This window comes from Hakea prostrata, chromosome 8, assembly GCF_041222555.1.
Source record: "Hakea prostrata isolate BN-2017 chromosome 8, UWA_Hpros_2, whole genome shotgun sequence".
NCBI lineage: Eukaryota > Viridiplantae > Streptophyta > Magnoliopsida > Proteales > Proteaceae > Hakea > Hakea prostrata.
This window is the reverse complement of record NC_142607.1, coordinates 8,630,245-8,657,041: the sequence shown is the minus strand read 5'-3', so window position 1 is coordinate 8,657,041 and position 26,797 is coordinate 8,630,245. Positions and strand designations below refer to the sequence as shown.

Genomic DNA, 26,797 nt, shown 5'->3' with positions numbered 1-26,797 from the left:
CCACGACTCCCACGAGTTGTGATAGGTTGTGCTCCCTTCATGTCCTGTACAAGTGGGGTCTCACATTTGGTCCAGCTTGTTGGTGCTCAAAAGTAAATTTTCTTCATGAACATGTGATGAAGATCCCACAAAAAAAAAAAAAAAAGCGATGAAGGGATTAAGGAAAACACAATCAAGGCTACCAGATCCAGAATTGCCATTTGGTTTTCAACCCGACAGAAAACCGGCCCGACCGATTCACTGGTGCAACATTTTTACAACCCTAACACGGAAGGCTTATATGGTATTTAAATGGTGGCCGGAGAGAGCCCTACAGTGACTGTGGAGGGTGTAGAATCACTATTGGTGTCTGGCATCCTTGGGCTTGTGCTTCGTGCAGAAACAGCGGGTGTGAGGGAGAGATCTACTTGCAGCCATGGTGAGTTTCTTATCGTTAACGTCTTTATCTTATTTTTATTGTTCTATCGAAGTTATTTTGTTGTAATTTTTAGTGCAAACAATCCCACTTACTGAGGGGAAGGGGGGTATTGTTGTTTCGAAATTTCGACGGTTGCTTTAGGTTTAATCTGGATTGGAATCCATGGAGACTTTGTTTTTTGTTGGGGGCATTTTTCAGTATACGGCTTTATTGAACCGCGATAATGTATTTTTTTTTAGCTGCTTGAAAACTTCGTCATTACAATGACATGCTATTAATTCGTTAATCGTAGTACGGACCGCTTTCAAGAAATATATATTCTCAAATCGTGGCAAGATTAGTAGCTAAATCTGAAGTTTTTGTTATTATACTTACCTTATTACGTGTAGTGACTTCAGTGCTGCAAATGTACTCCGTGATAGTTGAATTGGTTATGGGTTTAAATCCTGAATACCCTCAATTTATAGCTGGAGATCGGAAGGCTCACTAGTCTTTGGATAGGCAACACATCTAATTGCTATATTTTTATTTTGACACACCATAGAGAGCAGATACGTGATAATGTTGTTTTGGGTTTTTTTTTTTTTTGGGGGGGGGGGGGGGGATTTTGTGAAAGAAATGGGATATCAACCTCTGTGTTCGCCAGTTGAACATCTATGAACTGCTAATTGGTCCAGTTCAGTGAAGTCTAACCATCGTGACCTAGAATATGGATGCATGCTTGTTATTTATTTGTTTACTACATCTACTTAAAGGACTGTCCATGGGAAGCTTCTAGTAATTTTTCTTAGCATCTGATTTTTTTTCAAGTGATTGCACGTTAAATACTGGATGTACCACTAGGATAGACTTGGAAAAATCAGTGGGTTATCCGGTGGTAAAACTCTTGATAATCCTCCAAAATAAAATTGTTTGCATTACTGATGCAACCCCCGGTAGTGAACAAGGTTAATTGAATATATTGCATTTTTTATGTGATTCCATAGATTTGAAATCTGTTGAATCTTGAATTTGGTTTTCAACTACTGTTTAGTTACTTCTGTGAAACTAATCACATCATAATTAAGAATCACATTGAGTTATGATTTTTTGTGGAATCATTTGGATTTCATGTTTGGGGTTTAAATTATGGATTCCTCTAAATTGACTTAAGAGTAAAAAGCCCTTGACTTACATAATCATGGTAATATCTGTTAGGGCCCTAGGATTAGGCCATGTGGAGGAGAGAGAGAGAGGGTTATTGTGGATTGGGGGTTATAAATAGAGGGAAGATGTGAGGAGAGGCCAAGAGGGTATCAGTTATTTTTTATAAGGTTTTGGGCAGCCTTTGGCTGAGGGCACTGTGTGGTGTAGGGGGTGACTGGCACCATCATAACTAGTGTATCTCTCAGTTTCTTGCTTTAATTCATATCTTCTAGTGTTGGATTAGCAGGTTCTTAACAATCTCCAAGGGGAATCAGTTCATAAGATCAATGTAACCAAACAGTTAACTTTGATGGACTACAATCTTATGGATCCTGATTCCATGGATTTGAAATTGTAGTCAATCAAACAGACTATTAGGATTATGTGTGTTCTTATTCTTTCAAATAAGATGTCTTCTTCTGTCATAACTGGTTTATCTTGTTATTGAAATTTATAAACAGTTGGCAGAATGTTCTTCAGGCTGTTATTGGTCATTATTGGTTGAATGACTTGAATCACATCATAGCTTCTTGTTAACTTTTCATATTCTTTGAATTAACTCTTAAAATTGTTGTTCTATTGTTAAGCCAGTGTTTAGGCAATGTATGTTTGTCCATTTTTAGATTAGCAAACTCAGTCAGTAGAAAAAGTTAAAACATCCTGCTTCATTTATATTTCAGAATTCTTGTTTTTCTTATTGTTTGAAATTTTTGTAACATCTCTGTTGATGTTAAGTATTTAGCTGCTTTGAGGTGAGCATACCTAATAGCTGAGAAGTGGCCTTCTGAATATTAATGAGTGTTACCCATTATATAAATTTCATTATTGTTAAATGGTTGAATTGGTGGATTACTAATTGACAGTCAAGTCTTGTTCAATCATAAATTGTCAAGGGATCTCCCAGAAAATGTTTCAGAGAGAGAGAGAGAGAGAGATTATCAACATGTAGAGTTGACTTATATCTAGTTTTGGGCTAGTAATTTTTTGCCACTAACTCTTATATCTTGGTTTATGATTTGAACATTGCCTATTAATGGCATTGTTCCATTGTGGGTAGGCAGTTGTTTTTTTACACGTTCTATTTTACTATAAGAGTCTATTTTTTAGTATCTTATATAAGGCTGTAATTGGGGCAAGTATTGAAAACAAATTGATGTGTATAATTTCGAGTGTTGTGGATTGCTACTGAGGTACAATTTAGCATGGTTGTGTTCCCATCTTCCTCTTTTCCACCTCTTCTCCTGCAAGTTGTTTAAATCTATTCCAATTTCAGGAGCATTTTCCATTAAACAAGCTGGTATCTAGGTATTTCTGCAATGACTATAAGTTTAAAGCATCCCCAGCTCTGTAATTCCTTTTCTAATCCTTTAATTTGCCAAAGGGTAGCTCCTTTTTTTATTCATTTTCTAAATATCCTAGCCACTAAAATTATGCACAACTTTATTTCACCATCAGAAACCATTAAATTCAGCCCACAGCCTCCCCAAATCAACCCCTGCACTTCATCCATGTGGTCGTCCATTCCTTCCATTGAAACCCTAGATTCCATCAATCATAACCTCAGTGAAAACAGTAATTTTTTTTGCCTAGATTTAACCAGCCATCATATTTCTCTTTTCAAATTTGATGAATCGTCTCTTTCTTTTCCATTATTCAAGTTCAGCCCACAGCCCTAGTTTTACTTTTACCCGAGGATTTGTTTTTCAAAATCCGAGACACTAAACTTAATCTATTGAAAAACTTGAAATTCAGCATTTAGAACACTTATGCAGAAAACCCCAGACCTTCACTAATAGAGTTCCCATCACTCAGAGGTCATAGCTGTACCATCAATCCCTAACTTTGACTTAAGCCTACTACTTGAACTTGATGGTTCATACAAGATCCAAGCTTATTATCTTCTAGTTGATATACTAACATCATTCTCTCCCCCTACCCACCTATCTACCAGCCTTTTAGGTTGCTCTTCTTGCCCCCACTTGCTTGTGACTGCCTCTCCTCTTGGTAAACCCCCTTCCCCCCCCCCCCCCCCAAAAAAAAAAAAAAAAAAAAAAAAAAAAAAAAAAACCTTTGAACTTATCTAATCTTTTCCGTCTTCCATATCCCACTGAAATCCTATTGTGTGGTACCTATCGTATCCTTTAATTCCCACAGTAGCCCTCCCATCAAAACTCCCTTCCATGATTAAGAGAAACTAGAGGCCCACACATGGTTTCAAAAGATGTTACTGATGGTGGATTAGATATATTGACCTGAGTTGAATTGGAGTTCTTGTCGGTTCACTAGTTTGCTATTGATTCCATTCCTTGTCTGTGGCTAAGGTTGATTGAGATTTTCTAGGGGAATGACTATCTTCCGCATCAAACCTACTGGTTTTTGTCCTAATTGAAGTTCACATCTTCAACATTTTTCTCTGCAGAAGTCATGTGAAGAACACCTCTTTGAACCAAATTTTCCTTCTCGTGAGGAAGAGCTCCTTTTTGAGGAAGATCAACCTCTTTGAACCAGCTCTATTTGAGGTCATACCAGATACTAGGCCTAGAATTTGATACTCTTGTTATCATTGTCAATTGAACTCAGCCGATGTAGAATCTGTGCAAGCATATATTGACTGGCTGGTAGTTTGAAGAGAAGGAAAGAGTCCATGCTATCTGGGGATTGTTTGCACTTTGACTCACAAGACTTGCTACATATCACCATCTGTCACTCATAGCCAATCCACCCCATTACTATATGGGATTGGATTGTATGAAGATGGATTGGACAAATTAGTGAGGTTGGATGTCCTTGATTTTATGGAGACCACAGATCGGAGTAGTACACTAGTAGCTGATGGGGTTCATAATTTGTAAAATTTTATGTAGATTGGTTATCCTAACGGAGGCTATGAAATTGATCTTTGTGGTAGTTTGAAAGGCACTGCTCCAGTCTAGTGGAGTTAATACTAGCAATAGTATTTGGGCTCAATGTCTTGGGCTATGTATGGGTTGAGATGAGAACATGATGGACCAGAGATTCCAATTGGTGGATTAGAAGCGGCCTATACACCTCAAACTTGTTTAGCTATGATGGCAAGGTTATTAAAGCGGCAGAGCGACCAAAGCGATTGGGGTTCCGCCTTGGCGATTAGGCGACTAAGCGGTGCTTAGGCGGCAATAAAGCAACCAAAGCGGTTTACTCAATATTTTTAATATAACTACTTTGAAACTAATTTTTAATACAAATACTTCTAATAATAAACTAAAGTACTAAACAAACATTCAACAATCACATTCATAAAAATAAAATTAAAAAAAATTCAAGAATCTCAATTATGAAAAATTATCCAAAAAAAGATTAAAAACATAACTTCATCTCATCAAGCATCATAAGATTCATAATAATAATTATGTAGTATGTACTATATCAGTAATCAATGTGAAAAATGAGAATGAAAGTAGTAATTTTACATTCTTACTTACCTCTATGATAGTGTGACGCCAAATAAGTGTCTTGTACTCTTGTGCATAGATCAAAAATCATTATTGATGTATCCATTTTTCCCTTTTTTTTTAACCAAACAGTGCCGACATGATAAATTAATAGATCTCATGATTCTGATTTCCAAGTCATTGTTTATTTAATGATTCATTGATTATCAATGTTGAATATGGCTTCATGCTTCACATTCTGTTGCCAACAGGCACTTTGGGCCTCGGAGTTCATTTGCAAATTGGGCCTCGATTCCGAAATGGTTCACATATATAAATTTATATACGGTGTAGAATAAATTATCGCAAAAGGCGGCAAAGCAGTAGTGCCTAAGCAAAAAAGTGGCAAGAAATCAGCCCGTTAGTTAAGCGGCAACAATTTAAGCGGTTTAAAAACCGCTTTGCCGCCTAGGCGGACGCTTTGATAACCATGTATGATGGTATAGAATGTTAGTTGAGGAGTGTCTAGGCAACTAGGCATTTGAGGGGCAAGGAAATCAAGGTGACACCAAACAAGGTGCATAGGTGTTGCCCAAGCGACGGGGTGATATTAGGGCGCCTGGAACCACCACAGCACCTGGACACCTACAACTATCGTATGCCGTCATTACCTAACCATTTTCCCCCAAGTTTGAGTAGGATGAGCGGGTCTTGGTGGTGCAGTTCTAGGGTTTCCATCCATAGATTAGTACCGCACTTGCAGACAGTACACTGCTTACTGTGGAGAAAGTAGTTCGGGTTGCATTTCAGTTGAGGAAAGTTTGAGGAAATCTTACACTTGAAGGACTTATATTTAGGTGATAGCTCCTGCCAACAATCCTTTTTATCTAGAGAAGTTGGTTTCCATTGTAAATCACAGACTAGTGGTTCATCTGGGTACCTACAAGTTTGCTTGTCCTTACTCCTCACGCCTTGACAAGTTTTAGAGTCTTTAGACTGACCATGGTAACCAAGGTCTTCTTCCTGTGATACCATCTACCCCCAAGACTTTGCTGGAACACAACTCATCCCATTTTCTCTCATAATATACCTCGCTGTTATATTTGTGTGAGCAAGACTGTTCTCAGAGCATCATACAGTGGTGTGCGAATCAGCAATGTGCAGGGCTGCAATGAAGGCAGAACAGATACCTGCCTAGTTGGTCTCCTATCAATGGCTACCATTATCTGCATCTCTTAGGGAGAACGATTCCTGAATGGGAGAGAATTGACCTTAATTTGCCTCTACTTCTTTGTTTTTTCTTGGTTTCTTCAGAAACCCCTTTTGGTTGTAAGATCTTTTTGCAGTAAAGGACTACTGGGCCTCCTCAAATGGTGAGTTCACATTTGGGATCTTCAACAGCTCTGATCAGCCTAATCCTTTTCAATTCAGACTCTTTTCCAGTAAGCAAACAATCCTTTTACAGGTAGCAAGGTTGATGCTGACTTTGGTTGCAGTCCTCTTCTTGAGCTTACCCTGCTTGAGATCTGCTTCTGTTTGATTATTTGATGGGTGTCACCATCAACAAACCATTGCTCTATTGCTTCAGCTGCTCTACTTGACAATGAGTATCTTATCCTTAAAAACAGAGACAAACTTGTTGTTTGGCAAAGCTTTGAAACTCATATAAGATGCCCTCTGAGAAACTCAGTCATCTCAAGTTAATTTCCAAGTTCCTACTGTCTCTCCCTGGATTCCTCAGGTCAACTGATGCTCAGGTGGGAAAGCGCTGTCATTTTCTGGACTAGTGGAGGTGGAGCTTCTCCTACCGTGGGCACTAGAGCTTCCCTCACCCCTAATGGTGCCATGCAACTTCTTGACCAAAGGTAAACAGTTTCTCAAGTTTGATGTAGATGGAAATCTAAATTGTGAATGGTGGACCAGTTGATGGTTATCTCTGAGGAAGAAGAAGAGGAACAATGATGGGGTGGTTGTGTTCCAGCAAGGAGTGGGGGTAGATGGTGTTGCAGGAAGAAAAAGGAGGGTTAAATTAATAATTTGCTTTTTTCGTTAACAGTGTTATTCAAATGGAGTTTGACTGCATAGTTTGGAAATGCAGTGAAGGTTGTGTATTCAAGGTATAACTTAGGAGTGGTCTATGTAATTTACCCTATTTTATTTGAGTGGGTAGACTACATTGGGCTTACTTCAGCAGATTCCCTTCTTAGATGTGCCTTAGTTTTTAGTTTCTTCTTTGTGTTATCTCAAAATTTGATTACTCTCTATTTCTGTCCAAGGGGATCCATTCTAGTAATGTAATTTCTGATTTGAATATTGAAATTCTTGGTTTGCTCAAGAGAGAGTGGTTGTGCAAGTGATCCTCCCCTGCATCTCTGAGATTCCACTCTCAGAATTTTCCTTTTCTTTAATTAGTTCTTGGGATTTCAGGTTCAATTGAAGGTACATTAGGTCTGTTGTTTTCTCAGTTATAGTTGACTACCAATTAGTAGGACCTTGTTAAGTTTGACTAGGATTATCAAGAAACAGGGTTCCAATGGTTGGACACTGCTCTAGTTTAAAAGCACCTTACATGTTGCAGTTTTCACTGTCAGCAGCTTGTATGAGCAGATCTGGGGTGGAATCCTTGTTGGAGAAAATGGATCTTCAGTGATGTTTAAGAAGAGCTTTAGTGGAACGTCTCGGGCTTCTCACTGACAAGGAGTTGACTTGTCCATCGAATCCCAATGGCAACTTGAACTTTAGCCTTTAAGTAACAAGGAGATTATTCTACCATCCATGCCATGGAGGCTTTATTCTGTGCCTTCCCTTGAAATGGCAGGAAGCCTTGCGTTTCATCCACCCGGTCAATTGGTCTTCCATCTGCTGCCCTACCTCTGAAGGTGACCTGGGAATCTGCCAGATCACTGATGTTAATATAGCTTGCCTCCTCAAACTTATTTGGAAATTTGTTACAAAGCATGATTCTATTTGGGTTAGGTGGGTCTATTCTTTCCATCTCCGGTCTGATTCCCTCTGGACTGTCCTTATGCCTCCAACCCTTCTTGGGTTTGGAGGAAAATTCTCTTGCTGCGCCCCCGCGCCATCTCTACTATCTCTACTTCCATTTCCGCTGGCTTGATCTGTGGCATCCGATGGGCATTCTCTATAAACTCTTTGGTCCTCGTACTGTCTATGGCACCCGTTTCCCTAAAACCACCCCCTTGGCTAACTTCATCTCAAATGGGTCCTGGATCCCTACCCCCTCCCCATCCTCACACAGGTTTGGGAATCCCGGCCCCCCCCTAACTCCCCATCCTCACACAGGTTTGGGAATCCCGGCCCCCCCTAACTCCTCTAGAGACCTTATTGTTTGGCTCCCTTCCCCCTCCAAAACTTTCTCCATCTCATCTACCTAGAAGGCTGGATCCTCATCAGATCCCATAACCCTAAGACCCCCTAGCCCCCATTGATTTGGTTTAAAGGCTACATTCCCTGCCACTCCCTTACCTTTGGAGAGCCCTTAACCTCGCCCTCCCCACCCAATCCTTCCTTATTGACCGCCACATCCCTGCTAACCCCAATTGCACCCTTTGTTGGAACAGTTTGGAGAACCTTTAGCACCTTTTCTTTTCATGCGCCTTCTCCAGATCTATCTGGGGAAAAGGCCTAGCTTCCATTTGGCCCCGTTCGAGGCGATCCTATGGGTTTTTTCGAGATTGGTTTTGGATTTTGAGAAACTTCTCAGGCTCTTCCATTTGGATCGGATTGGTAAGCTAGTGTACTGTTGCCTTAATCCATCACCTATGGTGGGAGCGCAATCTTAGGAGATGGACTTCCACCTGTTTTATAGATAGGATTTGGAATGCCATCTATTTTTATGTTTCTTCTAGGTTGTTAGCTATTCCCCATCCCCCCGTTGATGATACCCCAACGAACAAACTTATTGTTGTCTCTTGGGGTCTTAATTCTCCTTTTTGGCCTTTTGCTTAAAGGCCTTGTTCTCTTGTTTCCTTTCGTTTAATATAGTTTTTATTCATCCAAAAAAAAAAAACAAGGAGGTAACTGCCCTTGCAGCAGTAAGCAAAGAATCAGTTTCACACTGGAGAAGTCAGCAGCAGCTACTTGGGGAGCAATAATTGTTGCAAGTCCAAAGTTGTGCTTTATTTGTTTTCACTCTATTATTTTTTTTAGGGGAGGAGGTGATGTGAACCAGGATCTAGGGTTTGACTGATTAAGGAAATGCCCTAGATTTAGGCTCACTCCAGGATCCTCTTCTATAGAATCAGCAGTCAATTAGGGTGTAGAATACCCTACAGTTGTAGGGTATGGGTTGGTTATGGGTAAATTTTTTTCACTTGTGGTTTTGAAATTTTAGGGTTACAGAGGAATTAGGGTTTCTAGGGTTTTGGGAGTTTAGGAGACCTGGGGTTCCTTTGTGATATGGTTTGTGAAGGGATGATTTCCTGGGGGGAAACGTTAGGTTAATGTTTGTGGTTAAATATGTTCTAAGATGATAATTAGTTTCCTATGGGTACGTAACCCATCCTATGGGATATGGGATAAATTCCTTGAGATGGAAGAGTGAGTCTACAGTGTTGGATTGGGTTGAAACTTGGAGGGAATGTAGGTAATAATATGGGGATATGATCCCTTAAGCTTGGTGGGGTTTGGATGGTAAAATTAAAAGCTATGAAGGTTCTTGTTTATAGGGTCTTGGGAAGTATGAAAGTTCAAGAAAAGAATTATATCTTGAAATTGGATGGTCAGGATGGGTCAAATTGGGATCTAAGGTCACTAGGATTGGGGGGGGGGTTTGAGGTTTCTGAAGTTTGAGATAGATCTAACGGTTAGATTGGTGTAGATCTGACCTTGAACTTTGGGTCTTCTAGAAAAGGTGCAATGGATGAGGGAAGAAGAGGGACGGCTAGGGATGGGGTTGGGGATGCAGTAGTGGCAGGGGAAGAGAGGTAGAAGATCTTTAGCAAATCCAGTGTCACAAACCTGCTGTAGGCTACACACCAAGGGAGCCCATGACTCAACTGCTGTTCCTTTGATTTTTAGCTTTATTCTATAATTCAAATCTGATTTGTTACAACTCAGAGTGGCTGGTTTATAGCCAATAGAAGGAGTCATAAAAGGATTCAACTTCTAAAAAGAAAACAAACTTTGACTTTAACTTTAACTTGGAAAGCAATCCTATTTAAGACTCTTACTTGACTGAAGACTTTAACTCAAACAAGGATTTTATCATGTGTCACTCTAGAAGGATCCAATTGGGATTCTAAGAGTAGATTTGGAATCCTAACAAGACACAAACTGAAACCAGGGGATTGTTTCACAACTTAGGAATCATACCTAGACAAGCATTCTTCAGTAACTTACAAAGTAATGACTCAAATAAAATACAAAAGTAGATCTAGGGTCCTAATAACAAGCTGGATCCAATGGCACCGTAAACTTGGACTCCACAAAAATTGTCAAAATGACCAAAATACTGTTGGTATGACTGGTGGCCTTAGGGCTTGGGGAATTACCCCCAGGCCCTATGCTGCTTCTGGAAATAATTTACATGCAGGGGGTGGGGGGTGATTGTTATTTATGGGCCTGAAAACCCTAGTCCTGATAAAAATAAAAAAGGCACCATATTTTTCTACCTTAGTTTTGGGGGAATGAGGTTTCCAATTGCATTCTAACTAGCATGTCATGTGACAGAGGACCTCTAATTAAAGAAAAACATATCTAAATATGTGCTCAGACTTAATAATGCCCCTATTAGGCCCATTATGAATCAAACCCATACGGTAAAGTCCCAACAATATGAACAAACCCTAGGCTTATTCTATGGAAAATAAGCCCATTTTGGTGGTGGATCTGCGTCAGTAGTGCTTCAAGGTTGCCTTGAAACTGAGACAGTCAGAATTGGTTACTTTATGTTTATTGCATTCCCCTTGAGCATTGGAGGTTTAATTGTGATCTAAGACTTATTTACCTTACTGGATCACCAATATGTAAGTATTTGAGATTGCATTAAAATGGTAACTTTTCATGCTTTAAATATTAGTTGGTGTAGAAGTTGGTTTCTTACAAGTGTCAACGTATTGAAATTTCTGGCAGCTTGTTTCCACGGCATGCCGTTCAATATAGTTGGTGTATTACCACGTTTGTTTCTTGTAAGCTCTTTGTTACCAAGATCATCTCTACACCTGCTTCTGTCAGCATAGGGCCCATTATTTTCTTTGAACTTATTCCCTCATTGCAGCCAAGTCATCTTTTCAAACTCACCATGGCTTCTTTTGCAGGATTCTGAAAATCCCGGATATGATTTCATTTTTTTTTACATTTGAACCGTCTTAGTTTCTCTTTTCAGTTTGAAAAACCAATGAGGTGCACGAGATCTTTCATTGTTGTCTAGGAATTAAGTTTTACCCATAGATCATCCTAATTTATGATACTTTAACACATTGTATGCATATTCTTGTTTGTATGGAATGAATTTGGTTTCCTATCTCATACGAGCTGATTAACTAAACAAAAATATCATCTTTTGTCGCAGGTGAACGTTCCAAAGACGAAGAAAACCTACTGCAAGAGCAAGGAGTGCAAGAAGCATACTTTGCACAAGGTCACCCAGTACAAGAAAGGTAAGGATAGCCTCGCTGCCCAAGGAAAGCGTCGTTATGATCGTAAGCAATCTGGGTATGGAGGACAGACCAAGCCTGTCTTTCACAAAAAGGTGAATACTTACCTTTGCTAGTACATACTTGTTCCGTGCTTCATTTGTATGTGTGCTTCATCGCATGGAAAAAAAACTTGGTCTCACTTGCATTGTGGTGTTCGCAATGCTCGAGGATTGTTTGGTGTATTAGTTTCTATGGTTATTGTTTGATGACTGTTTTAACCTGGCAGGCGAAAACGACCAAGAAAATTGTACTCAGGTTGCAATGCCAAGGGTGCAAACATGTATCCCAGCACCCCATCAAGGTTTGTGTATTTACTTACTATTATATTGCTTGTTATCTTCTCCAGCTGTTCCTTTATTTTTCAGTATTTAATTGGTTGTATGTGTCTTTGCAGAGGTGCAAGCATTTTGAGATTGGTGGGGACAAGAAGGGAAAGGGAACTTCTCTCTTCTAGATGATACCTGGGAAACTTTGTTAGGTCGTTTCAGGATAAATTTTGTGTCTGGTTTTCGTTACTGTTTTGAGTGTGAAGACAGTTTACAGTCAATTTGGGTACTTGCATTGCATGGTTTTAGCAGTAATTTTATATGTTAAGAGTACTTAAGACATTGAATGAGAAGAGGGTGCCCCATGGAGTATGTGGTCAGAAATCTATAATACAGACCGACCACAACACTATCTAATTGATTATCTTCAATAGTAGAGTGTCTGGTAGATAAGATTTCTAAATCATCACGAACCTCTCTGTTCTTTTATATTGCAATTTCTTGATTTCAGACTAATTTTATTATAGATAATGTCGCTTCTACTTCAAGAACTTTGGGTACATCAGGAACAAGAGGTTTGTTGCTTCATTTATGTCTACATTGATGCGTTGTTGATACCCTAGTAGACTTTGAAGGTATATAGAAGAGCTTTTTTGTAGTCACTAACCCCAATCTGGGTAAAATTTTCTTAGTAAATTTGAACGATCAAATTGAACGGCTATTTTGTTTCTCTGCAACTAGAGTTTGTTGAGGTAGATTGTGCTGATAAATAAATAAATGAAATAAAGGTCTGCTGATGTGCATTTGCTATGTATTTGTAAATAGTCTACATTTTCTGTACATCATTCTAGAAACAGATTATCAAGTTCTCGTGACATTGTTCACACCAGAGATGCATCCGAATAGTCTCCACCTTGCCGTTACTTTCACATAATGTCAGTTTTATGACTTTATCATATCTTCTGCGGGACTAATTTTACTGTGAATATTTTTCCAAAATTGCCATTAAATCACAGGACTGTTTCTTTGATCGTAATTCCCCTCTCAAGTTCTTATATTGAGTTTTCCCCTCTCAAGTTCTTATATTGAGTTTTACTTAAGGGAAAATTATGTGATTAGCTGCTTTTAGGTTTTTCCTTACAAAAATAGTCGCTTAATGTTTCACTTTACAAAATTAGTTAGAACTGAGTTTGTATTTACAAAATGAGCCAAAATATTGATTTTTTTTATTTTTTTGGACATTTTTATCCCTAAAACTGATCACATTGAGTGGGAAAATTACTATTTTGTCCAAAAGGTTTACACTCATTATTTTTTCATACCCTTTGGATATTTTCACCCTATGCTGGTATGGTTAGTTTTAGGGGTAAAAATGTCCAAAGAGGTGAAAAAACACAATTTTGGCTAGTTTTATAAATACAAATTCAGTTTTGACTAATTTTGTAAAATAAAATATTGAGTGGTTATTTTTGTAAGGAAACCTAAAAGCAGCTAATGACGTCATTTTCCTTTACTTTATGATAACCTTAGATGTAAATTCAAGGGCTTTATGGGCTCAGCCTGACTCCATGTGGGCAAAATTTATAAAAGCTGTGTACTATCCCCAGTGTGACTTTATGGAGGCTCGGAAAGGATCTTGTTCTTCGTGGGCATGGCAGAGTATAATTAAAGGGAGAGAAATACTCCGTTTGGGTCTCATAAATCTGATTGGTAATGGTGAAAAAACTCAAATTTGGGACTCTAATTGGATTCCAGGATTAAGTAATTTCAAGGTGGTCTCTGCGAAGCCTAGAGGATGTTCACTTCAGTGGGTCTCTGAACTTATCAAGCCCACTACTAGATCTTGGAATAGAGGTTTGCTACAACACTTATTTACAGATCTGGAAGTGAATGCTATTCTAAAAATTCATCTCAAGCAATTTACCATCCGATGATTCGATAACTGGGGAGGTGCTTCAAACGGTGTTTTCTCCAGTAAAGTCCGCTTACCATGTGCAATGCAATCACGAGATGCGCAAGCTATGAGAGCTCCTTCATCCTCTCACCGCCACGATGGGAAGAGGTTTCAATTGAGTCTTGGAAGAGAATTTGGAAAGCTCAATGTTATCCTAAAGTCCGAGTCTTTTTGTGTGGAAGGCCATGAATCAAGCCACGGCTACAGGAGAAAATCTCCAAATCGACAGATCGAGGTGACTTTACCTGTAGAAGATGTGGCATCGAGTCAGAGTCCATTGATCATCTCCTGTTTGATTGCGATTTCTCTCGTGCTATATGGTTTGGTATGGGGCTGTCGGGCCTGATAGAGTCGCAGACTCAGAAATCACTGATAAACGTCATCAACAATTGGGGCAACTGGCAGTTTCCAAATTCATTAGTGAGCAGAGAGACATTAAGCATATTCTTCTTTACCTCGTTGGTTCATATGGTTAGCAAGAAATGATCCGACTTTTAATGGGAAATTACGGACCCCCGAACAAATTGTGAAGAAATCCAAGAAAGCTTGCAACGAATTCGGAATGCACGATCGCCATTAAGCGATGAGGTTCCGGTTGTGGCTAGGAGTTGGATCCCTCCTCCGGTTGCTTGCAATCAAAATCAATACCGATTTCTCTGCTTCTGTCTCTGAAAATCTAGCAGGTTTGGGCTTCATCGCAAGAGATAACGTTGGTGCTTGTGTGTATGCGGCCTCTATTCCTTGCTCGGTCTCTTCTATTCTTGCAGGTGAAGCTCTTGCACTACGGGAAGCTCTTTGCTGGTCCTCTCAGGAAGGTCTCAAGAACATCGTGTTTGAATGCGATTCTTTTACCCTTTGCAGAGTCGTGGTAGACCCGTTTCTTCCCCTTGAGTTGGATGCTATTCGTGTGGTAGAGGATGTGAGAAGGTTGCTTTCTCTTGAACCAACTTGGTCGGTTCAATATGTCTCTAGGTGGGCTAACTCTGTAGCCGATTCCCTAGCTAGGAAGGCCCGGTCCATGGCAAGTAGGACTGTCTGGTCTAATTCCGTTCCTTGGCTTCTTGAAGCTTGTAATCAGGATGTCTTGGGTTTTTCTTGCCCTTTTGCTAATTAAAAGTATGTTTACCAAAAAAAAAAAAAAAAAAAAAAATTCAAGGGCTTTGATATTAATATATAAATAAGTCTTATTTCCGACCCCAAAAAACAAAAACCCGTTTTCTTGGGTTCGGCTTCTACACTCGTATTCTTACCAAAAAAAAAAAAAACTTTAACACTCGTATTCTGTTTACCCTTCCCCTCCATCAGATTTACATATTTCCCCATCCTTGGAGTTGCTAGAACATTTGAAGTTCAACATCTTCGTGCATTCAACTTGGGAAAAAATGTAAATTGGATGCAAGGGAAAAAAGTCCAAGAAAACGGGTCTAGTTTGGTGAAATGGTGTTAAAAAAATATTAACCATTGGATTGTAATTTTCCACTAGTCAATTTAATGGTTGAGAATAAAATGGACCCCATAAGGTTGAAGACTTTAAAGTTAACCCATGTAACATGTACCCAACCCATAGAGTTAAATCCATCTAAGATATACCCGATCACTTGAGATTACTCTATCTTCCTTTCTTCCCTTTTACCTCCTCATCTCTCGCATCTCTCTCTTACTTGTTCAAGGTTCTGCAACTCCTTAGGCGAAGGAACCGCATCCACCACTGATCTCTTTACATGGCAAGAGGTCGGAGATCTTCCTCCAAGTTTTGGTCTTACTGAAGAGGTCATAGATTCGACTCTCTATGGCGATATATGTAATAGTGTCCAACCTCATAATAAAAAGTTTTGCCTTCCTTCTTTCCTTTTAAGTATTAAAAATGGGATATTCATGGAAATTGCTGATGAGTAAAAAGATTAAAATTGTAGTACAATGGATTCAATATGGTTTCTGCTGGAGTGTAATGACTTCCTCGTTTTTGCATGTTTCATGGACTGCATTGAGCCATTAAGCTCTTTTATTGTTTTGGGCTCGATTGAGCCATAAAGTTCTTCTTTAATTCAGAAAACAAGAAGTCTTTCCATTTTCATCAGATTTCTCCAGAATGAAATGATGGAAAATGATAAATCATTGCACGATTTTCAGAACTACAGCTAGAAAAAGAGAGACATCATCAATTCAGAGACCAAACTACATAAATTTTGATATTAATAACGACACAAATGCAAACAATAACATTTGAAAACACGCTAAGCATTCATCAGCTGCAGAAAACCAAACCAAGAATAGATTTAAATTTGAGAAATAATTATTCAACAACCACCATTAAAGTAAGAATCACAGGTCTCTCTGTATCTGCGTGGGTGTCACCCTCGAGGACACACACGAAACAAACAAACAAACAAATGCTGATAGCCTGACATTATTCTTGAGCTCTCCCTTTCTCTCTCTTCTTCTTCTTCTTCTTCTTCTTCTTCTTCTGTGTGTGTGGTGTTTGTTCTTAATAACTTCTGGGCTTTCCAGTCATGGCTGAAAAACAAAAACGTACAAGGTAGCTAGGGTTTCGTTCAGTCTCTAGCTTACGTTTCTAGCTGAGCTTGCTAGGGTTTCTGTTATCTTCTCCATTATTCATGGCTAGATTTTTGTATGTATCTGAATCAACACGTGCGCTTTATGGATTCTCAGTTCTCACATAATGATATCTGAGCACGTTCTCGTATTGTCACTGTAACTCTGTAAGTGTCACAGCTAGATAGAGAATTCTTCGACCAAAAAGCTAAAAATCAAATAGAGAATTCAATTAATCTTGCATATCTATGTTTGGTCGGAAATATTTTACGGTTGATAAGTATTAATTATTAGCAGTAAATTTTCTTCCCAACAAAATAATATTTAGCAGTTGTTGGTGCAAAAAATATGATCTTAGCTCTATGGTTCGCTCTTGATCCAGCCCTTGCCCCTGAGATTAAAACAAAGTGAAAGTAGGCCGCCTCTGAGGACGGGAAGCCACCTCCAACGATCGAGTTAGTCCAGGCCAGCAAATCATAGACTCCATTGAGGAGTGAAGACCTCAAAAGATGATGAAGATCATGCTCTTGAAGGGTTAGAAATCTAAAGAGAGTGGTGACTGGAGTGTTCAGAGCTTACCCGTCCAAGTTTGGTGAAGGGTTATATAATTGATTTATACCTCCAGAGATGGTAGGCTTTTTAGCCTTTGGATGCTCATGTCCTGAGATGGAGGGTAGAGATGGCTTTTGCAGTTTGAGGACTCGAGGCTCAAATAAAGGAGTCCCCTTAGCCGTCAGAGGGTTCCATCAAAGGGGAACGCACTTGCCTCTCTGCCAAAGTGACCAAGGCCCATGAAGTGGTGTTGAGCAAGACGCTGCCCCAGGGATCAAGAAGATCCTTGAGTGTACACAGATTCTGACATCTGTAGCGGGGGCACTGAGCCAGCAGACGAGGCGAGCTCTTTTAATACTTTGTCTTGCCACATGGATCGATCCCTCTTGTCAAATCAAGGATTGGTGACCGATATGGGCCTTTAAATTACTTCTCGGCTGGGGGGTCTTAGATGAGATGTTAATCGAGGAAGAACTTAAGCCCAGGACCCTGCCAAGGGTTGGCCTTAGAAACTAGTTCTTTGGACCATACGAGAATGTCGATAACAATAGTAAATGTTGTAATCATGACTGACTCACCGACTATACCTATTCAAACGAATTGTAAAAAGATAAAAAGCGACTTCTGCCCACTATATGATTCAGCTACTGCAAAGAATGTTAGTAAAGAATCTAAACTACAAGGTTAATGAAAAAAAAAAAGGTTTAAAATATCTTAACTTAAGTGGAAAAAAAACCCTTAACACACATGAAAGATTATCATTATTATTGTTGTTATTTGATTTCTTGTAGTGATCCAAGAATCCCTCTAGATTAAATAATAGTAGTACATTGCTTATTGAAATCTTGATGATGAGAAAAAATTATTATCTATTTAAATGGATTTAGATCTTGGTGAGATATTAATTCTAATGGTCAAATGTCATTTAAGATCATTACTCGAGAAAAAGAAAAAACAATTCATTGAAGAAGATCTAAGCTGAATGAATGTAAATAATTTAACAATAGCTTTTCCAAATAAGATTGTAAACAATTGAAAATTCAAACTCAAATTGCCCAGAGTCATTATAACTCTATAACACAAGATGATGATTGTAAATGAATCAAACACATAAAATACAAAATCTTTCATTCCGTTAAGATAGGTTAATCAAACCATGTAAATTTCTAGAGTCGTCTCTATTGAATCGTTGTTGAGGAATCTGCAAATATACTTGAACGCTTGTTCTCACAATATTGTCAAATGAACTGAAACGTACCAAAGGTACTTTCTTTAAGGTATTTAGACACCCCGATTCGTGCAATACGGGTTCTACAGTGTCTTCACCCCAAAATCAGTCAGCCCAACCTTTAAGGTTTCACCCCAGAAAGGTTACTTCAGGTGTATCAGGTAATATTCACTGCTTGATAGAACAACAACAGGGAGAGAGAGACAAAAAGAGGAGGAGGAAATTCAGTACTTAGAATGAACTCGGAAATGGCTTTATATAGAGCTCCAAAGGCTGTGGGTGAAAGGGTAAGGTCACTTCTCTTTGTTGAGGGTACCTTTCAGCTTAATTCCCTTTAAGAAGGTACCTGTCCAGTTGACCTCCCTACTGGAGAGTGCCTCTCTAATGGCATCTCCACGTAATCACCTAGCAGCGGGCTTTCTAAAATAGGACCCATGACAAAATGGGCCTTCCGGATCAAAGTCCCAAGTCCCAAGTCATTTATATATATATATATATATATATATATATATATATATATATATATATATATATATATATATATATATATATATATATATATATATATATATATATATATATATATATATATATATATATATATATATATAATCATGGCAGGGTCACAACAGGATTTAGGCAAATTAATAATTCATGGGCCCTTACTATATATAAACCATATTATCAGATCCTCTCAACTCGATGTGGGACTAAATAAAACCATGGATAAAAGACACAATTATAACAAATATTTATATAAAGTTTTAAACATATTTACAACAATCCCCCACAATGGTTAAAACTTCAAATACAAAGGCTGAAGACTCAAGCAGCAGTGAACACATTAGACACAATAGGACACTTCGTTGTAGATGTCTTTCGGACTTGAATCTACACTAGATTTGATAAAGTACGCTACAGAGTACCGGTGAAGTCTGACTTCTTGAACCTGTCCTCTTCAGTGTAGCTGGCTACTCCACCATTCATAACCAATTGGTCGACCTTCCTACAACCCCTTTATAAAGAGAAATATACATTTTATCGGCCTTGTCTCGAATCTTGGTCTCACAGATATTTAAGGAAGTTTGCCTGTGTAACATTTCCAACTGAAGGCGGACTCACCCTCTATATCTGTTTAGGTCAGCATTAGGTGTGCACCACATCTTACACACCCCCACATTTAGTGAGCTACGCTTGATTAAGAGTCAGTCACTCATCCTATCAATGATATGGTGGTACTACTTTACTATATTTATTAAGAATGGGTATAGTAGTACAAACAGGTCATCTAGTGACTTTGTTGCTTACCCTTTGAACCTAATTCAGGATTTAACCTCTTCACATAGGTTGGGTGTCCGTCACATGACCTATGTCACAGGTCTTGATCCCATTCCCATAAGTGCTTCATTAAAAGCTCTTGTAGGCATAGCTTTAGTGAACATATCAGCTAAATTCTCCTCTGATTTCACGTAATCAATTGCAATTGTTCCTTCATCAATATATTTCCTTACAAGATTATGTCGAAGACGTATGTGTCTTCTTTTGCCATTATATACCCGATTCTTGGCTCTTCCTATAGCTGCTTTACTGTCATAGTACAGCGATATAGGTGGCATTGGTTTGGGCCATAGAGGTATATCTGCAATCATGTTTCTAAGCCATTCAGCTTCACTTTCAGCCTTTTCCAAAGCTACGAATTCTGCTTCCATTGTAGAAGATGTTCCACATGATTGCTTAACTGACTTCCATGAGATTGCTCCTCCACCTAGCATAAACGCATATCCACTTGTAGCTAGTGTTTCTCTTGAATCTGAGATCCAATTAGCATCATAGTGTTCATCCAAGGCAAAGGGATTTCCACTATAGTGAAGTCCATAATACATAGTACCCTTAAGATACCGAAGTAATCGTTCAATTCCAAGCCAGTGCTCTTTACTAAGATTATGAGTATGCCGGCTCAATTCTCCAACTGTTAGAGCAATATCTGGCCTAGTACAGTTCATCAGATAAGTTACAGATCTAATAATCTGTGAGTATCTCTTCTGATTTACTGTTTCTCCAATATTTTTCTGAAAATTACTTTCCATAGTTAAAGGAGTTTTGAACGAACCAGAATCATAAAAACCAAACTTCTTAAGCATATTTTCCACATAATGAGCTTGAGAGAGAAAATAATTTTTTTTTTTTTAAAAAAATAAAAAACCCAAAAAAAACACCAAAGAACCCCCACCATTTTTTGCAAAAAAAAAAAAAAACAGTTTTAGAAACCCCCGCATTTCTACCCCTTTAACCCGTGGTTTTAAGACTGAGAACCTGGGACTTGATTCGGCGATAATTGTGGACCATTCAATTCGAGCCCGAAGGATTGGAAATTAAACAAATGTTGGTAAATGACCCTTATAATGACTCAAAACTCTCCTAAAGTTTAAGTGAAGAGAGAAGATTAGTCTCGATAGTATAAAAAGGGTAATTTTGGAATATCTGTAGATCAGTGATGGAGAATCCGATTGACGTAAATAAGATATCAAATAGAAGATCGTCGAAAGACCTTTCCAACGAGCCAAAGATCATCAAAATCGGAGTTCGTTTGGGGGTCCAACCATGAGCCAGAAGTTTGAGCCGTTTAGGTGAACCAACCCCCACCCTATTTTCTATTTAGGGGCAAAATTGGAAATTCGGATTTTAAAACCCTATTTATGTTTTATCTCATCCGTAAACGCATTTTTGGAGGCTAGAAAGAGGCGGAGGCTTTGGAGAAAAGGAGAAACGAAAGAGAGGAGCGATTTCCATTCTTCCGAAGGTGTCTGTGATCTGAATCTTTGCAAAATTGTTACGAAATGTTAGTTTTCTTTAATGCTTCTCTTACTCACAATTTTGTGAGTATTTTCTCTCCTTTCCTTTTGAGGAATCTTAAAAGGGAAGGTTGTTAGGCATCTTGGTTGCTTTCTTTTATTGTATTATTGTCCCTTCCTAGTTTGTGGGAGTGATATCTTTTCTCTTCTATTGAGGGATCTGTGAAAGGGAATAATGTTAGGTACCCTAGATGCTTATATTTTCTTATATTAATGTTTCCCTTGAGTTTGGGAGTATTGGTTATCTCCTTGCAAGATTTTAGAATTTGACTCTCTAAGTTACCCACGGGTGAATTATGAGAGCCAAATTTGGAGCATTTTGATTTTGGTCAAATTTAATAAAATTGAAGGTACCCGTAGGATCCTTTTGTTTCCAATTAGATTTTCCCAAAGTTTTGTTTCATTATAAACTTCGAGTTGGTGGCAAATTAGTGACCATTCACTAGTGAGGTTGAGAACTACCCTTTTTAACCTAGTTTTCAGATTTGGGTTTTTGTGGGAAGATTTTAAGATATCATTTGAAACCCAAATTGGCTTTAATTTGTGATAATTATTTATTTTGCATAAATAGGTTAATATATCTTTAATCACTAATTTGTGGGAGTGGATTCTTGGATTTGGAGGAAGAACAAAGTAAAAGGTGAGGAATATACTTAACTTTATATTACATGTGTAATGATGTCAGTTACTTTTCATTATTGATATCTTGTATTGCTTTAGTATTATCTTGTGGTTATTTTATGTCTTTTGTTAAATATGAATTGCTATGATTTATGTTTATTATTACTTCTGATGTTGCTCCTTGCTTTGAAATCAATTATTGTTGTTATGAAATGAAATGTGATTGTATGAGAGGAGAAATATTATTATTCCTTCTACCTTGTATTTTCTACTAGGGTTGTGGGTTCACCCATTGCCCTAGTGATATTATATGATTGCTTACATTGTAGTTGGGAATGGGGAATGCCCTTTGGGCATTTCTGCCATAGGATACCAAAGGAGGCGGTATGGGACGCATTCCTATGGTGCCCTTGGCTCTTTCCCGATTACTAATTTACATATTTAGGGCATGTCTAGAAGTGTTTGGTTAGGTGACCTCATGAGTACTACTACCCTTTCGGCAGGGGTATTGAAGCCGGTTAACCCGTGATGTTAGTGGCTGGGTCCCGTATGTCAAGCGTGCCCACTATCATCATAGAGAGGTAGGGTTGCATATAATAGATAAGGGCTCATGGACACTCAAGACCGGTGAAATGACCCGTGAGAGGACATGGAGATCATCCTGTCCATTATATGTGGATGACCACTGGGTTAATGAATGGGGCCCAACAGATGCCTCCATTGAGGATTCCATTCATAGGTGGGAAGGTATTGAACCAACATAGCACTAGGCGTGAGGGGAAATATCCGGACCATATGTAGTACGAGACTATATGACTTTGCATTGGGCCTAAGATTATCCTTGACACGCGCCGCATCTTATACCAATGGTGATGTGAGAGAGTGGTGACCTAATCCCCAACCATGGCTTGACAAGACTTTACACAACAACCGCGGAGAACCCAACGGACGTGCTTGAGTGCCGTGAGGGAAGAGTGATGAGACCGCCCAAAGAAGACTGGTGTATGACTTAATGCGTGTCTACCATAGAGACTTCATGATAGAGTTAGGAGCATAATCATTCACATATCATATAATTGTCATTAATTACATTATTGATATTCATGTTATATGTGTGGTGTGGAATCTTGAGAATGAATGTGTGATATGATGTTGAGTTGACCTCACTGGGTTCTGTTGAACTCATTCCTTTTATATGTCTTTTTTTCTATTAGATTATCTCGCGAGGTTATGAGGACTTCTTCCAAATGGAGGATGCGTTACCGGTATGTCTTCTTGAAGGAGTGATCGAAGAAGAAGTGGACGCACATGGAGCTTCATGCCAGTATCAAGACTATTCTTTTGGGTGGGATTCCATTAGAGAACTAGTCTAGTTTAGTTTTCCGCTGCGTTGAAAATTACTCTATTTTCTTTTCAAAACTCTGATATTATATTTTTATTTTGAAGTAATGGAGGATTGTAACCATTATTTCGGTTTTGATAACTTAGTATGATAAACTTGATTTATTCTTGTCCATTTAATTACGCTATATCATGTTTTATATGGATTTGTCACTGAACCTAGATCTTGCGGTGTATCACCCCCACGGGCATTCGGGTATGACCGGATCCGGCTGGGTGGGGTGTGACAAGTTTCTTAGTTTGATTAACTATTTCTAGGCTTGTTTCCATGATCAACATGTCATCTACATAAAGTAGAATAAAACATCATTCCCTTGATGAAACTTACTATATAAGCACCTTTCAGAATCATTGACACTAAAACCCTTCGAAATGAGAGCAGTATCAAATTTCTCATGCCACTGCTTGGGTGCTTGCTTCAACCCATACAATGACTTGACTAATTTACAAACCTTATTAGGTTGACCAATAGAATTTTATTAGCTAAAGAAAAAAACCCCTATTACAACCTAGAGCTAACTGATCAAACAAAAGGACCAAATGTATATTAGGGGGAGGGATTGAAATATTAAGAAAGGCATCTTGAGTAAGGGCACTTTCCTTTGCTAGGACATCAGCTATCATGTTTGCTTCCTGATAAATTGGTCTAAAGTTAACCTCTTTGAAGGACTGTTTGATCTTCATGATGTCGCCTATGATTGGAAAAAGTTTCCATGGTGCATCCTTTGGTGCCCGTCTTAAGATATGGATCAGGGCTTGATTGTCAGTCTCTACCTCTAAGTTGGCCAAATTAAAATCCCGAGCCCATATCAGACCCTGTTGTACAGCTAGAGCTTCCATAGTGAGGATTTCTTGAGCAATCGTGCCTTTACCAAAGCAGAATGCCATCTGTCCTTTGTGATCTCTCGCTATGCCTCCTATACCTCCAAGCTTTTGGTTTGCAAGAAAGGAACCGTCGACATTCAATTTGATGAAGTTGGGTTGGGGAGGCTCCCACTTGATGATGGATGGCACTATTGTCTTATGTTCCTGTCATATGACTCCCTGGTGATAGAATTGCAAGGTCTTCCAGATACGGAAGGTAACATTAGCAGGGGATGGTGAATCCTGCAGCTCAAAGAGACTAGTATATGCCTTCCACATAAGCCAAAGGGCTGTGAGGATTATCAAAGGCTGTTCTGAGTTTTGATCATTCTTCCAAAGATAGATTAGACTAATGACTTTATCGACTAGGTTGCTCGGCAAAGTTAAGATAGTATAGTGTAGCTTCACCCATACTTCGTGAGCCATATGACAATTTAGAAATATGTGATCCGGAGTTGTCTGTGGTTCTCCACAATGAAGACAAAATGACGAGCACTGAAAGCTTCTTTGTTGCAATAAAGATGCTGTGGGCAATTTTCCATGTAGAACTTTCCATAAGAAATGTTGGACTCTTGGTAACAGTGGAACTTTCCAAAAGATTTTCCAATTGATATGCCCTGATTGCACGCATGAAAAATTAGTAAATGCCATCAAGTAGGTAGATCTTATCGAGAAATTGCCATTAGTTGTCCACTGCCATACTTGTCTATCATCAAGCTGATGGACAGAGAGAGGAATCTCCATCACTTTGCTTACAACTTCCGGAGGCCACCATCTTAATAATAGGTCTTTCTTCCAAGAGTGTGTGCACTTATCTATGAAGTGCGCTAGCTTTGTTGGGGCCAAGGTGGCATGAGGAAAGCATCCTATATCCATAGGAATCTGAGGGATCCAGTTATCAAGCCATGGGTTAATAGTCTCACCATCTCCAACTTGCCAAAATAGGCCTTGTTTCAGTAGATCTCTTTCTGTTAGAATGTAACACCAGCCCCATGAATCCGTTGCCAATGGAGACACATGAAGAAAAAATTTGTGTCTGCAGTACTTTCTTAACAGTAAACGCCCCTAGAGAAAATTTGGATTTTGTAATAAATCCCATGCCTTTCGAGATAGAAGAGCGAGGTTAAACTGAAGGAGATTCCGGAAATTCAAACCTCCTTTTGATTTTGGGGAGCATAACGTTTGCCAGTTGATGCTATGTACTTGCTGCTTCTCACCTGTTGACCAAAAAAATGTTCTCATTTTTTTCTCCATAGATTGGATGGAAGCTTGAGGTAGGCGAAAACACGACATATAATGTGAAGGAAGGGCCACCGGGTAGATTGAATAAGAACTGCCTTAGCAGGAGATGCTAAGTATTTAGATTTCCAGCCTTGCAACCTAGCATTAACCCTATTAATATTGTTAGAGATTCAAATCACAAAGTTTTAGCTGTCATTAAAGTCCCATAGCGTCACAATTTTACATTCTGGAAGGATCTCTCTGCTCCGATTCAATGCGAGCTCTAAAACTGAATCTATGATTGACTCTAATAAGGACTCTACATATGATCATAACACACTCAAAAATAAAACCTCTTCAGCATTGACAGAGTTTATTTGAGCAAGGACTCTAGGAAAAGTCCAAATAAGATTGTAAACAATTGAAAATTCAAACTCAACTCCCGAAGAGTCATTATAACTCTATAACACAAGACGATGATTGTAAATGAATCAAACACATAATAAAACCACATCTTTTATTCCGTAAACATAAGTTAACCAAACCATGTAAATTGCTAAAGTCGTCTCCCTCTTCTTCTTCTTTTTCTTTTTCTTCTCTCAAGTGCACTCCCTTTGATAAAGAATTCTCTACCAATGTTCCTAGTTGGTTTGTTTTTCAACCAAAAATGTAGTGTTTCTTTTTTTTCTCACCTGTAGTGTTATGAAAGCAAGTGCTGTTGAATTGTAGCTCAGATTTACATAGTGGTTTGCATTAGTGTTAAAGCAGTTTAGGGGCTGGGAGCCAAATTATTTGGACAAACCTAGTTTGATTCTTTTGTTTTTTTTGCCGGAAAAAAGAAAGAAAGAAAAAGAAAACAAGTATTTACTTGTAACAGGAAAATAGAGAAACTATACTGCTCAGGGTGGTAGAACTTTTGATTTCTAACACATAAGTGTGTGTCAAAAAACACCACATTGGTAGAATCCCCGTTTGACGTTTCAACATTTTCCATTGAATGTCACACTGGGACAAAAGACAGTGTCAGCACGCATGCATATATCCGTGGCTAGCTCTTTATGGTTTTCATGCAAGGATCTCTCTCTAGATCTCTATCCATGTTTCCACAATGCACGGCAAAATAAAAACGTTTTCTGGGGAATAAAAGCTACCTGACCATGCATAGAGCTTTCCGATGACTTATAACTCAAAACATTTATTCATCTTTGCATGTATAATGAAGGTCATATTTAATATCCTATCGGTGACCTGAAACAACTTTGAATCTTACTCTGTTGTCGCTGTTCCGGTAGCCAAAGCTTGTGTAAGTACCCGTACCGTATGTGAAGAAAGTAGGTAGGAACAATACCAATATCATCTCCTCATGAATCACCAAAACAATAAATATTTATTTAGTTTGAGAAGTACGGTATCTTTTGTTTAGTTGAAAACGTCAGCGACCCCATTTACAAGCTCCAAATTAATGTTTGTTTTAGATGAACTTCATCCAGATTCCGATTTCTAAAACCTAGTTATTACCTCTACAACGACCTTTCTTGTCTGACATTATTGTTGATGCTTCATATAGATTACGTATATGCATGGCAGAGTACGTCCTCATTCTTGTCCAACCA

The 26,797-nt window shown here is 38.7% G+C and overlaps 1 protein-coding gene and 1 pseudogene across 1 annotated transcript; one reads left to right on the top strand and one right to left on the bottom strand.

Moving 5' to 3' along the window:
• Nucleotides 1-304: 304 nt before the first annotated feature.
• On the top strand, nt 305-12,489 carry LOC149006671 (large ribosomal subunit protein eL42-like). Its single transcript, XM_089166313.1, has 4 exons — nt 305-418; nt 11,546-11,725; nt 11,899-11,973; nt 12,067-12,489. The coding sequence occupies exons 1-4, from the start codon at nt 416-418 to the stop codon at nt 12,124-12,126; spliced, it is 318 nt and encodes a 105-aa protein (XP_089022439.1). The 5' UTR covers nt 305-415; the 3' UTR covers nt 12,127-12,489.
• A 3,637-nt stretch (nt 12,490-16,126) lies between these two features.
• Nucleotides 16,127-20,312, bottom strand: LOC149006670 (secreted RxLR effector protein 161 pseudogene; annotated as a pseudogene).
• Between the last annotated feature and the right edge of the window lie 6,485 nt (nt 20,313-26,797).

Coding starts and splice junctions, on each gene's coding strand:
- LOC149006671 (XM_089166313.1), top strand. Junction 11,726..11,898: donor AGCCTGTCTTTCACAAAAAG/GTGAATACTTAC, acceptor TTAACCTGGCAG/GCGAAAACGACCAAGAAAAT. Junction 11,974..12,066: donor TATCCCAGCACCCCATCAAG/GTTTGTGTATTT, acceptor GTGTCTTTGCAG/AGGTGCAAGCATTTTGAGAT.